The 16,401-nt window shown below is 37.3% G+C and overlaps 2 protein-coding genes across 2 annotated transcripts; one reads left to right on the forward strand and one right to left on the reverse strand.

The window, feature by feature from the left end:
• Nucleotides 1-548: 548 nt before the first annotated feature.
• slc16a9a (solute carrier family 16 member 9a) lies at nt 549-7,804 on the forward strand. The gene is made up of 7 exons (XM_052581413.1): nt 549-696; nt 814-1,161; nt 1,544-1,790; nt 4,048-4,191; nt 5,055-5,150; nt 5,365-6,243; nt 6,409-7,804. Exons 3-7 carry the CDS (start codon nt 1,586-1,588, stop codon nt 6,612-6,614), a joined length of 1,530 nt encoding a protein of 509 aa, XP_052437373.1. The 5' UTR covers nt 549-696; nt 814-1,161; nt 1,544-1,585; the 3' UTR covers nt 6,615-7,804.
• A 6,240-nt stretch (nt 7,805-14,044) lies between these two features.
• On the reverse strand, nt 14,045-15,224 carry npy4r (neuropeptide Y receptor Y4). The gene has a single exon (XM_052581249.1). The coding sequence runs from the start codon at nt 15,222-15,224 to the stop codon at nt 14,091-14,093; it is 1,134 nt and encodes a 377-aa protein (XP_052437209.1). The 3' UTR covers nt 14,045-14,090.
• Between the last annotated feature and the right edge of the window lie 1,177 nt (nt 15,225-16,401).

Below are 16,401 nucleotides of genomic sequence, written 5' to 3' on the forward strand. Positions count from 1 at the left end.
TTGCAGAATCTAAAGCATGTTCTTTAACATCTTCAGCTCTGGCATCAAATACATTTATTTTTATGCCTCCAAATAAGTGAATTATAGTAACACAGAGGGGAAAGCCTATTGTGATGTAAAACTCCTAAGGGTTTCCTTAAATTTTTTTTTTCATTTGCATATTACTTGAGATGCATGACTTGAGACAAACTAATTATTATTGCTATTATTGCTTATTGCTTACATTATTGCTTATTGCAAACGTATTACATAGGCATTCATTTGGTAATTTTATTAGACTTACAGAGACAATGATAAGGAGCTGACTTCACTTTAAGCACAGGATATGTATTAATTTTTTCTTGTATTTTATATATATATATATATATATATATATATATATATATATATATATATATATATATAGTTTTTCTTGGACGCGATATAAAAACCTAAAAACCAAAAGTAACAGACTCGTTCTTTGATTGGCCGGCTTATCCCTCCGTGACTCACGAGTCCGCCCGGTAAGAACAGCTTCAAACCGGTTCTTTATTTCACGCGATAGAAGAGCGCATGCTGAGAAAAGTACATGCCCGTGCACTGGCTGCAATGTCCAACCTCACATTGGTGCCTTATCAAATACAGCAGATTACAAATGGCGTTGAACTGTTGTTGAACGCAGCTCTCCTGTCATCACTTCTCTCTGCTCCTCTGCTGGTAATGCGCGATCCTTAAAAGAACAAAATATTCTCTAATAAGCATATATAGGTCTCATACACAATATAGGGTTGAAGTGAATGTTTACTATGAAATAAAATAGCTGTTAATTATTAGGTGGCGAACTGCAGTTGAGGAGAAACTTCAGAGGTCTTCCGTCGCACCGCTCTGCGCGCGCTGGAGGTGAAGATGCGCTTGAGCGGCACCAATTTTTCTCACGACTGGGGAATGTTATATATGAAGTGAACGAATTTAAATAAAACAGGGGCATAGGAAGGCAGTCCGGTCAGTGGTCTCTCCACCTTCGAGGTGTGGTCTCTTTCTAGAAGCGTTAAAAACTAGGCTGCGCGCGATGCTAAGCGCGAGAAGGTATTCAGCAGAGAAGCGCTTGAGACTGGCCTGGTCTGCCAGGCACGAGCGGTTCAGCGCACCGCGCTCTCCAAGCAAGGGCAACATCCACCTGCCGTAAGTCTCAAAGTTTTAAAGTTTTGTGTTTTACGTTGTAATTTTCACATTTTATTCTGATAGTTTATAAATACAATGCACGTAACATATCATTGGTTTAGATTCGTTTAAATAAGCAAAAGTTAATATTTTAGGTGTAGTAACATTTTAAGTTTTCAACGTTTTTAATCACCTGTTAAACTTTTTGGAGTTCAGTTCCTATTATATAGTGACCTTTATGCATACAATGAAACATAAAAAGTTTTAAAACCTAAAGTTTAAATATGGTAATGCAGATTTTATTTAAAATTACATATTGAATACATGTAAAAATTAGTTTTGCATAAATTACAGCATGAACTGCAGACTATCAAATTGATGTTTCTCCCTTTTCTTTCTGAAGGTCTGTGTGTCAAGTGAAGTCAGCATAAGATCAGTGCTGAGAATGGGTGCTGTAAAGGGTGAAGGTGCTTTAGATGGTGGATGGGGATGGATGATTGTGGTGGCCTCTTTCATGGCCCAGTTCCTGTCTTTTGGATCCCCCCAGTCCGTCGGGGTGTTGTACCCCAAGTGGCTCAGTGCCTTCCAGGAGGGAAAAGGCATGACGGCTTGGGTGGGATCCATGGTGTCTGGTGTGGCACTCATCACCAGTGAGTACTGATCATTTCTCTTGTGTGTGTGAGGGAGAGAGATAAAGAGAGCGAACAGCTTTCCTAAATAAAGCAGTCTGTGCAAAAAGCAAGAGTTCTGATGCACATTTTCACACATGCTGACAAATGGGTGTTCAACGTTTTGAAATAGTACAAGACAAAAAGAAATAGCACTGAAAAATTTCTTAATCAGTTAGAAACATATGAACACAAATAATTAACTTTGCAAGCAAAACTGTATAATGTGAGTTTCACATCCATTGGATTTTGTTAGATTTATGCTATAATCAAGAAAAAAGCTATTGTGGTTACACTTCACAATGTCTCATTTCATAACATTAGTTAAAATGAACTTTGTGCAATATATTTTTTTCAGCATTAACCATTATTCATGGTAATTAATAAAATACATGTTTATTGTTAATATTTATTAATGTGAGTACAAATTCACATTTACTAATTTACCAAGGTTAATAAATGCTGTATAAATATTGTTTATAATGTTTATATTAAATATTGGTTTGTGTTAACTAACATAACTAATGTTAACAAAGTAAACTTTATTGTAAAGTGTTACCACAATAATGTGCCAGATAAATATTAATAAGGATATTAATATGTCATGCAATTATTTTTCTTAAGTAAAAATGTCCTGGTTTTGGTTGTTTACCTATTTATAATAGACACAAATTCTAAGACAGACCTGTTTCTTTGTCTCAAGTGTCCTAAATCTAATCTGACATAAACATCACACACACTAAAAGTGCTCTTTTTCCCATAAGAATGCTGCTGACTCTAAAGCCCTCTTTGCATACTAGTTGCTCTTTGCTATCTGCATTGCTGGGGTCAAACTGACAAATCCAAAAGAACATAGTCTAAACTTTACTTAGTAGAGATAGAAAGGGCAGAAAGACTGAAACATAGTCACCTTTCGTGAACTAGAGTAAAAGTTCACACAGGCTGAATGTGCATGTAATTGTGTCTCTGTGTGAGTGTTTGGGTTACGGAGGTGTCAGGTTTTGTTTACAGACATAGCTGTATAGTCCAACTTCACAGTAGGGAATTTCATGATGGACAGGACTGTCAGGGACATGGGTGTGTATGTGTGAGCATGAGTGGCATGTGTTTTTGTGCACATGCCATACTGAATCAGAAGAAGAGGGATGTACTCAGTTGTTGCTGAACTGGCCTATGAAACAAACACACTCATATCTTATTCAGTAGTACTGTCTAGGAGATGTCTATCGATTCCTGGACAGACACACCCTGTGAAAGGGCAACATAGCAGATAGTTGTCCTCTTCACCGATTGGCTACTTTATAAATTATTGTTTCATTTTGCTTGATAGAGTTCTAGTTGCTTTGGGTTGGATGGTTTTGGTTCAGATGCAGTTTGTCCAACCATACAGATATTGCTGGTCAGTATATAGAGCTCTAGTTTGGAAAGGTTTATTTATATCAGTGTAGTTCAACATTCAGTTGGCTGGAGTTGATTAATAGTAAGTGTGTCTGAGGGCATTCGGCAGTGATGATAGATGATATAATGCATCCTATACCAGACAGAACAGAACCTAATGAGCCGTCACAATAAAGACAGTGAAATTATTTAGTCTGGATGGCACAAACACAGACTGTTCCCACTAGATGCCCTCCAGAGTCCAGCCAGTTTGGTCATATTAGGAGTAACTCAGTCCTGAGTCATTTGTTATTTCTACTCATAGAAAGACAAACACATTCTCTTCACCACTATAGTATGACAGGGTCTATTTTAGTATCTGTTAAGACCGAGTTGGAGTGAGGGTCCCTTTAATAGCACAAAAGGACTGTTGGTCCTGTAAGGGCACATATAACATGGTACCAATAATTTGTTTGTGTAATAAATCTTAATATAAGGGTCATCATAATATAGAACAGTATGTATACTTAGCCTACATTTATATTATTCAGGATTTCAGGTTATGCTTATTGCCAAGACAAATAATGTGCATTATGTGATGCCTTTGCATTGGTGATTTTAGAGTTCAGCACTGAAAATAACAGTGCAAGCTAAATAAACTAAGACACAATGATTCAGTTATTAAAGAGACAAATGAAAAGATTCGAAATGAAAAGCAGCAAAAAATGTACTTATGTACATGAGGCAAAGATAACTTGAATGGGTTTTTTATTGTTTGGTAGGTTGTCAAATGTGTGGTGTGCATTATATATTTATTTATTATGCGTTCTCTAAGATATGGTTCCCGTTTCTCTCTTTGTAGGTCCGGTGTGCAGTGCTTGTGTGGATAATTTTGGTGCACGGCCAGTAACTGTCTTCAGCGGTGTGATGGTGGCTGGAGGTCTGATGCTGAGTGCTTTTGCTCCAAGTGTCTCTTTCCTCATCTTCTCCTATGGCATTGTTGTTGGTAAGATAAAAAAAGCATCATTAGCATTGAACGGATAGCGATTTGCCGGTAGAAACGTATGCATCCCAGACAGCAACATAGTGTCGGCCCAGATCTGGCCCACATCCGGCCCGCATGCGATGAGTGGGCCGAATCTGGACCGAAACTGCTTGCTGTCAGGGATTTGTGTCTGTTTTTTTTTTTTTATCTTCAGAGCTTATGAATATACCTTGTATTTATCTTCTCACATCATACTATTTGTAGAGTGATGTTACTGTATGTGTTTATGTCCAGGATTTTCATTAAGCGCAGGAAGTCCTGAACAGTTTTTATAATGTCAGAGTGTGTCAGGGTTGCTATTAATTATGTTTATACAACTTTCAGAAACAGTTTGAAATTTGAAACCATGGTACCGTCACTGTGTACAGTAACGACCTTTGGTCATACTCACCAACTCTCTGAACACACACAGAAATGTGCTACCTACAAATACGATTGCATAATCAAGTTCAGTGGAGTTACTTTACACCAGAGACATCCTAACCATTTCTTTTCCTTTGTTGCCTCAATCAGAAGTACATAATATAGGACATTATTTAATGAACTGATTCTTGCTCATCAACTTCATCCATACTTAAAGGGACTGTTCACCCCCAAATTTAAATTCTGTCATTAATTAATCACCCTCATGTCAATTCAAACCCGTAAGACCTTCGTTCACCTATAAAGAAGCCTGCCTATAATTACCTATAATGTCATTTACATTAAGTTTTTTCACTCTGACATAAAATGTATAGGTACAGATATTTTAAATGTGTAAATACAGTTGTGAAATGCTACATTCATGATGCATTCAAGAATATATTTATGTTTCTGTGTTAAAGGCATTGGCTGTGGACTTGTCTATGCTGCCACGCTGACCATAACCTGCCAGTACTTTGACAAGAGGCGTGGCCTAGCACTGGGCATTGTCACCACAGGTGTGGAATGGAATAAAATGTGTATTATTATATATTATTATACTATCTAAAGCATTTATGGCTTCATGAAAATAAAGTGAAACAAGTAAATCAAAGAAAATAAATAATTCCCTTTCATTAGAAAACATACAAAATGGTGCAGATAGCAAAAAGCAGTGTTTTTTTTTCTTTTAATTGCCTGGTTCTTTTGGTTAATTATGTTCATTCTTCTCAGGTACAAGTGTGGGCGGGTTCACTTACGCCACACTCCAGAATGAGCTCATTGAGTTGTTTGGATTGGAGGGCTGCCTGCTTATCATTGGAGCGCTGGCGCTCAACTTGATGGCATGTGCTGGGCCAATGCGACCTTTGAACTTACCTGGTTACTACCTAAAACAGAGAGCTGCTCTACAGCGTATAGAGGAACCAGAAGCGCTCTACACCAAACCTACTGCCATTATCATTGACTCTGATCTCAAAACCACACTTAGCTCAGCCGATAACACAGCCACCATTAAGCTTTTGATCCTCAAGGAACCCACAGAGCTGCAAGACAGTGAAGGGGAAAGAAAAGGTGGGATATTGTCCTGTTCAGTTATAGCACGAGCCATCAAGAAGCGAATGAGTCCCTATGGACGGTACCTGTGCGAGGCTGTAGAGCTCCTACAGGACCGTGTCTTCATAGCTTTTTGCATTGCCATGTTCCTGTTCAGCTTAGGGGCATTCCCACCTGTGCTCTTCATGGAGGACGTAGCCCAGAGCGAGGGGCTTATTGACGGGATTGCACTAATACCCCTTGTCTCCATCGTTTCAATGACAGCAGGCATTGGTAAGCTGGGCCTGGGCATCCTGGCAGACATGCAATGGGTGAACAGCTTGTACCTGTATGCCCTGACACTGACAGGCACAGGAGTGGCTCTGCTTCTTATTCCTGTGTCTAAAAGCTACATGGGTCTGCAAGTTCTGTCGGCTGTGGTTGGATTTTTCTCAGGGAACTGGTCTCTCACATCCTATATCACTACCAAGATCGTGGGCCTTGAACGACTCAGTCAGGCTCATGGCATTCTCATGTGCTTCGGGGGGTTTGGAATCACCCTCGGGCCACCTGTTGTAGGTAAGAAGCAGCTAATGAACGCAAGCATACTTTAAATTGAAGCCAAAACTTGCTAGAAAAGAAAAGTACTAAAGACAAAATACAGAAAAAAAAATATATTCCCTGTCTCACTGGGAGATTTTGAACACTTTTACTGATGGTGTCTCTGTTGTTTTTTGCTTACAGGTTGGTTCTTTGACTGGACTCAGTCATATGACTTGGCATTCTACTTCAGTGGCACTTGTGTTTTAGTGTCTGGTTTGTTTCTGTTCTTGGCCACTCTGCCTTGCTGGAACAGGACGTCAGAAGAGGGAAATTCTCCTGCAAAAGAGGTCATCAACACTTCTCAACAGCCCACTCTTGATTGTGACAAAGTAGCCTCTGTGGCTTGAACAATGTCTTAAAGGTCTTTAATTGACCTTGGCCTTAACAGTCTGGTAAACATGTAGAAGATTGTCTTCCTTTTCTTATGGCTTTCTTACCTGGTACGGTTTTGCCTGAGTACTTCTCATGGTGCCAAACGTTTTCTTTCCTTCAGTAAGAAAATGTTTTATACATGCCCCATGAACCTTGTCATTATTTAAGAGAGCGTGTATTCATTTTTCTTAGATGCTTATATAAAGACTGCCTCATTTTTGAGGCTTATATATAGCAGAAGTGGTTTGCTAATAGTATATTCAGTAGATTGTTTACTGGACACAGAAGGTGTTTTTTTTTTTTGTAGCTCTTGATCACTTGAATTGTGTAAACTTTACTTTCTTAGAGGGTCTCACTGTGTTGCACGTGGATATCACCGACCTGTGAACATACATTTCCATTAATGAGAACATTTCTGACGAAAGCTTCAGAGAATTATATAATTTGTGAATAGGATTTTTTTTCACGGCACTTACCTTGAAAAGCATTGAAAAAAATAAGGAAAATCCAAAGATTTATTTAGCTATTTCTGGGGTAACAAGACTTACAACAGTTCCCTGTGCATTGTCTGCTTTTATTGTCTGTAATACCAAAATGACAACTAATTTAATTTAAGTGGAAGAGAGAGGCCTTGTTTTTAAATTGACTATCTTTAGTCACATTTCATTTTAAGACATACCTCAGCATGTTCTGCATCTCTAATTGTTAGTCATTTAGAAATATACGAAAATGCTGATGAAAAAAAAAAAAAAAAAAAAAAAACCTACAGAGAAACAAGATTTTGATTCTGTGACCTGCAATGTATTTGTATTCGTGCATCTGATAATACAGCACCCTCCACAGTTTTATAAACAGGCTGGTCCCTGACAACACTATATCTTTTATTAGTGTTTTTTTTTAAATGCCAGTGTCATTATTTCATGTCAGTATATGTTGTAGAACTGTAATGCATTATGTATACATGAATGTTAAGAAAAGGCCACTTTTGACCAAAGACTTGCTTTGTGTCTCGAGTAAACATTTTGACGGTGCAAAATAATTCTATATAAAATGTATCACTGTCCCATTATATGATGTATCTGTCTTGTTCTTTTATTGCAGTAAGTTTGTTTTATACAATACTATGTTAATTTTTAGTGACAATAAATAGATTTATCCTTTTTGACGTTTTCTCATTGAGTGTCTCATTTACAATTCCTGGGAGATCTTGGTTTTTCAGCTTTGGAAGAGTAACAGTTAATGTGGCCTTATAACTGGACCAAATCATCAACCTGACAACTTTAAAATATAATTTCATAATTTACCATTAAATCCTGGAACTGTTCATTATTTCTTCTGGACATGACACAGAAATGTTTGTGTGAGGTTTAGGTTTTGTCTACATTGTGGAAAAAACAAATACCTTTAAAACTCGTTTAACCCTACAAAAGATTAGAATCGAGAATAACAGCTTCATTCTGAAAGGTGCATCAAACTCCCCATAGCCAGCTGAATCTGATGAACTGGTGTAACATGGCAATGGTTTTTGGATTTTCAAGTGTGTGTTTCTGTTGCTAATATAGCACACAGTCAAATATAATACTGTTCATATTAGATAAGCTGAATGACAGGTTCCTGGTTCCTTTGTTTAGTCTGTAAATCTCATTGATAATTTGCATTATAAGACACACAAACAGCTTGCTATAATCAGTGAAGATCTGTCACAGTAATGTAATATCTCTGAATTATGTTTATTTGGGATTTATTTACCAGTCCCAATATTTACCAGTTGTATGTGTGCGCTCTTAGTGACAGGAAATTGATCTTTTCATGTTGTTGCATACAAGACATTACTATTGGCATGTTCAATTTGGAGCAGTGGAAAATGTGTGTGTGTGAGTGTGTGACACACACACACAGAGAGAGAGAGAGAGAGAGAGAGAGAGAGAGAGAGAGATTCCCTTATGTATTTTTAATATGGACTGTCTGGTTACTCAGTAAACAAAGCTATAAATACTTCCATGCTATTAATTCTCTGGCCTCTAATACACCCTCCCATAGCACAAGGCCCAAAACAGAAATTATTATTGTCCAATAACCCAGAAGAACGTATACAAACTGATTAAGTTTGAACCGAAACATAATTTAATTGTAAGGTCTGCTATGAGAAGATCGACAGGAATCATTCTGTTACAAAGTTCAAAACAAATCTGTATTATTAAATACAACAGAAAATACACCCATGAGAGTATCTGCATTCGTTTATGCTATTTAAGTAATTATAAAAATATACATTAAAAAAATAAATTGAGCAATGGCACCCTCTTTAGGATAAATGTAGTATTAATTCAAAAGTGATGCCTATACTTTTTAAAGAAACGCTAAATCTTTTTTTCAAACATTGATAAACCAGTTGAAAGTTATTATTCACTTTAGCTGAAAAGTACAACCTTGACACAGACTGGGGCTTTACTATCGAGTGCAGTTGTGTGTTTGTACAGAATCTTGTAAAACGAGCTCAAAGTTTCCCACTGTTCCAATGCTGACCAGAAGAGGGAGGCTGAGTGACTGATGCGATTATGTGGGTGTTTTGTAAAGTTTATACGGTCAAACTTAATATTCAGTAAAAGCGTAATATTCACATATAAGGTCGTTTTTAATAACTACCGCAATGATACAAAAACAAACATATTTCAACTTGTTTTACTATATTAAGTTCTAAAGGGAAATTCAGTAGCATTTTTTGGCATACAAATGAACATTTGTATAACCACAGTTTTACTACAAATACCATGGTTACAATAAGGTTAGTGTAACATGGTTAATTTGTGGTTACCATGGTTTAACTATTGTAACCATGGATTTTTGTAGTAAATCCATGGTTCATTTTCGTAATGGATGTTTATTAAATGCTTTCAATAACAAATTGAGAATTTCAACGGCTTACCTCAGTTTCCTTTCAGCGCCTCAGTGTCTATAATCTTATCAAGCAGAGCAGGGGTTAGTCTCATTACAGTCTCATTAAAGAGTATTGTGCTTGAGCCTTCCTTCACAGATCTCAAATGATTAAAATTTCTCAATGTTAGTGTAAAAAACCAAATTTCTTACCTTGTCAAAAACAACTCTTTTCAGAGCAAGCCATTTTGTAGCATTTTCTTTTAAATGTTAAAGAAACACTCCACTATTTTTGAAAATAGGCTCATTTTCCAAATCACCTAACGTTAGATTTATACAGTTGAGTTTTAACGTTACCATTTTCAAATCCATTCAGGCGATCTCCAGGTCTGGTGGTTACACTTTTAGCTAAATTTAGGATTGATTCTGATTAGACCATAAGCATCTCGCTCAAAAATGACCAGAGTTCTCTGCAGAGAGTTTATTTTATTTTTTTTATAAAAAAAATTGACTGCTTTGTAGTTACATCGTGTAGAAAGACAGACGGAAAATGAAAAATTGAGATTTTCTAGGCCGGTATGGACAGGAACTATAGTCTCATTCCGGCATAATAATCAAGGAACTTTGCTGCCATACCATGGGTGTAGCAGGCGCAATGATATTATGAAGCGCCTGTAAATAGTCCCAAGCAAATAATGTTAATCAAGTATCTTGATTATTACCCCATATCAGCCTAGAAAATCGCAACTTTTCGTTTTCCGTCAGTCTTAGTATAAGAAGTAACTACAGAAGAGTGAAGTTTTAAATAGGAAAAATTTCTAAACTCTTTGGTCATTTTTGAGCGAGATGATAATGGTCTAATCAGATTCAATGATCTATGCTAAGCTAAGCTAAAAGTGCTACCACCAGACCCGGAGATTGGCTGAATGGATTTAAACTCTAATTTAACTCTAGGGGAGTTGTGAAAATGAAAATGCCTATTTCCAAAAGTAGTGGAGTGTTCCTTTAATGAGCTCTGCTGACCCAGCACTATCTCTTTGGAGCCAATCAAGATCTTGCTAATTAGCACATTATTAGGAAAGGCGATTTGCAAAAAAGGTACAAAAAAAATAAAAAAATAAAAACTTATACTCACTTTTTCTGTAGGTGAAGCTGGACCACGAATGATTTGCTCGAAGAGAGATTTGTGCTGAAACGACTGAAATGCTATTGTCAATCAAACTATAGTGGGAGGGGCCTGTCTGTGTGAGGTCACAAACACAGGCTCGATTTGAGAAAGGGGTAAAGATTTAATAATAAAAAAAAAACATGCATGGATTATTATCACTATGTACACACACAGGCAACACACATTTCCATTCAAACAACTTGTTAAAATGCATGTAGCATCCGATGATCCCTTTAACCCATATACGGGGTAAATAAAACTTTCTAAATAATAAAAAAAAGACTTTCTCACAAATAATTTTGTGTTTACTTCATTGCGCACCTTAAAAAAACCTGATGTTTGACTGTGGGAACATCTCTAGAAAAGCACATTTTAAAGCTTTTACAGAGTGATGAGGAGGACGTGAGAGGTGGGCATCATCAGACTGACTGGGTAATTAGCCAATCATAGCGATAAGAACATAACAGACGTTATAATATCAGCCAATCCCAGTAACATATTTTAAAAATAAATGTAAATTGAATAGTTAATAATAATATTCATATTTTAAGGGTCTAACAATCAATGCAACAATATTTAAATATAAATGTATATTATTATTATTATTAATAATAATCTGAAATCCAGCTATAGCCTATGTTTGTTTTGTTTTTTTACTCTAAATTGTCTCATTTGGCCCTTTATACAGTCTATGATTTGGCCACATTTTCAATCTTCGATGAGGCATTTTTCATATAACTTAGATTATGATTTTTTATAGGCTAATAAAAAAATGTAAATGTGAAAATTAGCCTACAACTGGTAATGTTCAGTTTTTTATATCTCATAAATGTCATCCTACCCTCTAATTATGTATGCCCTGTTTCATTTTGCTGCCAAGAAAAAAATTAATACTTTTTAAGGTAATTTAAAAACTTGCTGATTTAAACGACAACCTGTGGACAGATAAATATGCTTGAGACGCATATCTGTACTTAAATAATTACAAATAAATGTCCAGGCTATTCGATAAAGTGCTAAGAAACATAATATCATATGAACTATAAATGCAACGAAATTACAACAGCCATTTACTTTCATTTATGTTTCATTCATCTGACATATTTACAAAAACTAAACAGCATCACAACAATTTTAGGTGTAGTGAAGAAATACAGATAAACAGATGCATAAGTGAGAACCTTATAGCATGAGCCAAGTGTACAGTTCCAGGAAAATTCATATTAAACTCATCTATCCTCTCTTCTCTATACTTCTCCCTCTAAATCTCTGCTTTCCTTTTTACACCATTTGGTATCATCCCAATTGCCCATAAAAGAGATTTATTGATGTTCCACCCATGTATATGACATTACAAAGATATAGACCAGAACAGTAAACATTTATAATGTTCCACAAAACATGAAAATATATAACACCAAAATAAGATGTAGTCACATTCAATTCAGGCATTACAATCTGTTTAGACGTTTGGGTAATTACAATCTTGCTGGCTGCTGAATGCATTCAGATATTAATGAGAGCATACTTACACATGATAAAAAAGGTAAGATTTAATAATGGAATTCTGTCCATCAGAAGAATATACGGTATATACAGCAAAGAAATAGAGTAAATAAAGTATGACTTAATAAGGGAATAAGGGACTTGTGTTTGAATCTCACTATTACAGGTAAGACAGGTAAAAAAAAAAAAAAAAAGATTATTGGATATTTTTCTTTTTGTCTAAGAATCTGATCTACCTGCAAGCACTCAGACCTGTAAATTAATTATGTAACAACTCTGCACTACTAATACATGAATTGAAATAATCTTGCTCTTACCATTGAGAACTCACTTGAAAAAAATAATAATAATGGATTGTACCAGAACCCTTTTATCATATACACATATTACAGGTGTCTTTATGTGACAGACAGGCAAGTTATAAAGCCTGACATCAGATCAACAGTCTGAACAGATTAGTTAACATTTTCTGAAAAACTACATATTTGATAGTACATTTCAGACAGTGTATCTTACAAAAATGCTTTGAACAGATTGTATGTGTGTGCGTTTGTTTGGAAGGATGAGTCACAAAAATAAGCCACAGCAGAATAAAAAAAAAAAAAAAAAAAAAACCCTCCAGCCCAGTTTTGTTTGCCCAGTGGATATTGTCATTCTTCGCCTTTTAAGGCTGCAGTTTGACAATATAAGCTGACAGGTATATTCAGATTTATTGTGGGTTTTAGCTTGCATTACGCTATGCATTAGGGTTAGCATTACGGCTTAGCTAGCTGCAATTTCCAGGCATTTGTACACTGCCAGTACCTCCAAACTTAGCTCTTTGCCTCAAGGAAGAAGAGATAATGTTTCAAATTCAAGCATTGCCTTCGACTAATTCATTCCTTAAAGCTTTCATTGTGTTTGAGTGGAAAAAGCACATAGATGAGAAATCACCATAGCTTCCATGTCCATATTTATTCCATGAGATTTAGCAGAGGATGCTTGTGAAAGATTGTAAATGCATTTTTTTGCCCTTTAAAGAACATTTTGTTAATATATTTTGTCATTCGAAGGTTTAGACAGAGTATATTTTCAATATGATGTTTACAACATGTATGTATACCATATATTTGAAATATATTTTGTCCAGAAAAAAGTATTTTTTTTTTGTACCATATGGGTTAAAAGAGCTAAGTCTAAGGTTGGGCTGGCATCTGTGTGAAAGTTTTGGCACTGGAGTGAAACAGTTGATGTTGATCTAAGCCAGGGTCACCAAACTCGGTCCTGGAGGGCCAGTGTCCGGCAGAATTTAGCTCCAACCCCAATTAAACACACCTGAACCAGCTAATCAAGGTCTTTACTTCCAGGCAGTTGTGTTGAGGCAAGTTGGAGTAAAGTCTGCAAGACAACGGACCTCCAGAACCAAGGGCCTGTCCACACGGAGATGCATTTAGCTGTAAATGTAAAAATTTTGCATCATAACAGCATTTCGTTCAGACGCATCCGGAGTAATGCGTCATTAACATATTGATGAAATTGTTTTAATATAAAACCAGTTCTGTCGACATTTAGAGAGTCGCTAAGAGTTGTCCAAAAAGTAGCTAGATTTGTTGCTAGTCACTTTTTGTAAAGAAAGTCGCTAATGGGGTCTGAAAAAGTCACTAAATCTAGCAACAAAGCCACCAAGTTGGCAACTGGCCACACACTGGTCTTGCATGTATACTATATTGTTTTGTGGTAGATTCAGAGGTTTCGTGTGTATGCAGATATTTTTAAGATGATGCTGTGTTTACGTAAGAACGAGGAAAAAAAAAATTGGACAGGGAAAGCTTTGGCTCCGCGTGGATCAAGTTTGGTGACCCCTGATCTAAACTAAACACTGGTTTTGATGTTAAGATTAATTAACATTAAGCATTTACCCCAATTACACAGAATTGTTTCTGAGTCTAAAAGATGTCCGTGACACGTCAGTGTTAATTGTGGACATCGGAAATTGTTCGTAGCTGTCCTCGAGTGACTGAAAATGGCAGTGTAGCACCACGGAGGCCACATCCTTGCGGAAGTTGCTGTTAAGGAAGCCATAGATGATGGGGTTGACGCAGGTAGAGCTCATGGCCAGCAGATGGCAGAATGAAAACAGCAGATTGTGGTAACACACAGGCAACGCCTCCTGGTGCCAGTCTGCCACCACATTAAAGGCATTTAATGGCAGCCAGCACACAGCAAATGCAGCCACCAAAGTGACAAGCATGACATTAATGCGTTTGCTGTGCATCATACGCCGGTGTTCGTCCTCTCGGTTGCGGCTGCACTGGCGATCCAGCATGCGCTGTCTGCGTCGCAGTCGCAGGAAGATGCGAAGATAACAAAGCAGCATGAGCAGCAGCGGGCAGCAGTACTGGAATAGTAACAGGCTGGTGGTGTAGGCTAGTTTGTGTTGCTGAGAGGGCCAGACTTCCAGACAAGCCTGCAGCTGGCTGAGTGGCGCAGGAAGCAGACTGTATGGCTCACTGCTGAGCAAGTGAAATGCCAAGAAAGGCAATGATGTTACGCAAGCCAGCAGCCACACAATCAAGACGGCTATGTACGCCTGAGGGACGCTCGGCTTCCAGCCAGATGGATGCAGGATGAGTTGGTGCCTTTCAAGTGCGATCAAAACCATAGACAGAACTGAAACGGTCACCGACACACACTGCACGAATGGCATTAGGCGACATAGCAGCGCACCGAAAATCCAGTGGTCCATGAGCGTGTAAACCACTGTGAAGGGAAGGCAGAACACGCTCACCAGGATATCAGAAACCGAAAGGTTGGCAATGAGGATGCTTGTGACGTTAGGAGGGTCCCGCTGGTGCATAATAATGCAAATGAGGAGGATGTTACCAAGCAAGCCCAAAATAAGCACCAGGCAGTAGCATAGCACTAGTGTAAGCGTCATGGCGCTTGACTGCCAGCAGGGGACATCAAGCAGGAACAAACTACTGTTGCTTTGATTGAGACTGAGGGTGGAGTTTAAGAGCGCCTGCCACCACTGCATGTCAAAGAGACCCGACGACATTGGCCACCTCAGGATACCGCCAAACAGCAAAGCATCTTGGGAGTCTGAAAATAACAAAGAGGTGCATCTAAATTAGACGTGCACACCCCTGGGGCACTCAGCATGCATTTCAGCAGCTTTGACACTACAGAGGCTTTAACAGTTACTTTGGAAACCGTGAGGACATAAAGTGTAAAAATGTTGATTTAATGACAAGGGTTTTACTCAGTCCCAAACAATGACCCTTATTGAACAATATCACGAGTTTCTCTGAGAACATAGACCTTTACATCTATTTGTAAGAGAGAGTTGGGTTGACACCTTTGATTAAATATAAAAAGGCGATCTCTTTGTTACTTTTTCTGTAGTTGGAAATAATGGGAAAGAGATAAAAGAGAAGTGTGTGGGTGTGATGATACTGTGACCCTGCTGAGGGATTTGAAGTGCATCCAATTATAGATGTTCCTTTGGGGGTGGCCATTGATCAAGACCTGCAATGGCTCAAAATGTGAATGCAATCATTTTGTCTCAGCAACGTATCCACTGAGTGTACTGGAGACTGTAGTGTTTTATTTGTGTGTGTCTTGGGCAGCAGGCTTGCAGAACGGTCTCATATCGATCTGAATGTTCTATGGATAATCTATAGATGCTCTGAATACACACACTAACATGCAAAGAGCTCATTAAATTCACTGCACAACAGTTTTTGATTTGTCTGAAAAGCCCCTCACATTCCATCCATCATTAAGAATCTAAATTCTTAAAAGGACAATTAACCTTAAAAATTAAAAATCTATTATGAGTAACTCACCCTCATTACTTTTTTTTTTTTTTTCAGTGAAACACAAGGATATGTTATACTGTCTTTTTATGCTATATGTATAAAAAATACTACTTCCTATTTATGAAGTCAAGTACAAGGAAGACGGCAGGTTCAATCTTGCCTATTTCTTGGATATATTATATTTAAAGGGTAGAAGAGATTTAGTCAATGTCCAGTGGAATTTTAATAAAATATATGGCAATGATATTTATAATACTGCATTATGGTATACATTAGCAGCCAGTGTTATCTAGACAGTGAGCTTGTTGATGATTCAGGAACTTCTAACAAATAAATGCAATTTTTTTCAATTTAAAATACATACATAAAATATGCAATAGTTATTTATAAATTTAAATATGCATCACTGGAAAG

Source organism: Carassius gibelio, chromosome B17 (genome assembly GCF_023724105.1).
Source record: "Carassius gibelio isolate Cgi1373 ecotype wild population from Czech Republic chromosome B17, carGib1.2-hapl.c, whole genome shotgun sequence".
Lineage (NCBI taxonomy): Eukaryota > Metazoa > Chordata > Actinopteri > Cypriniformes > Cyprinidae > Carassius > Carassius gibelio.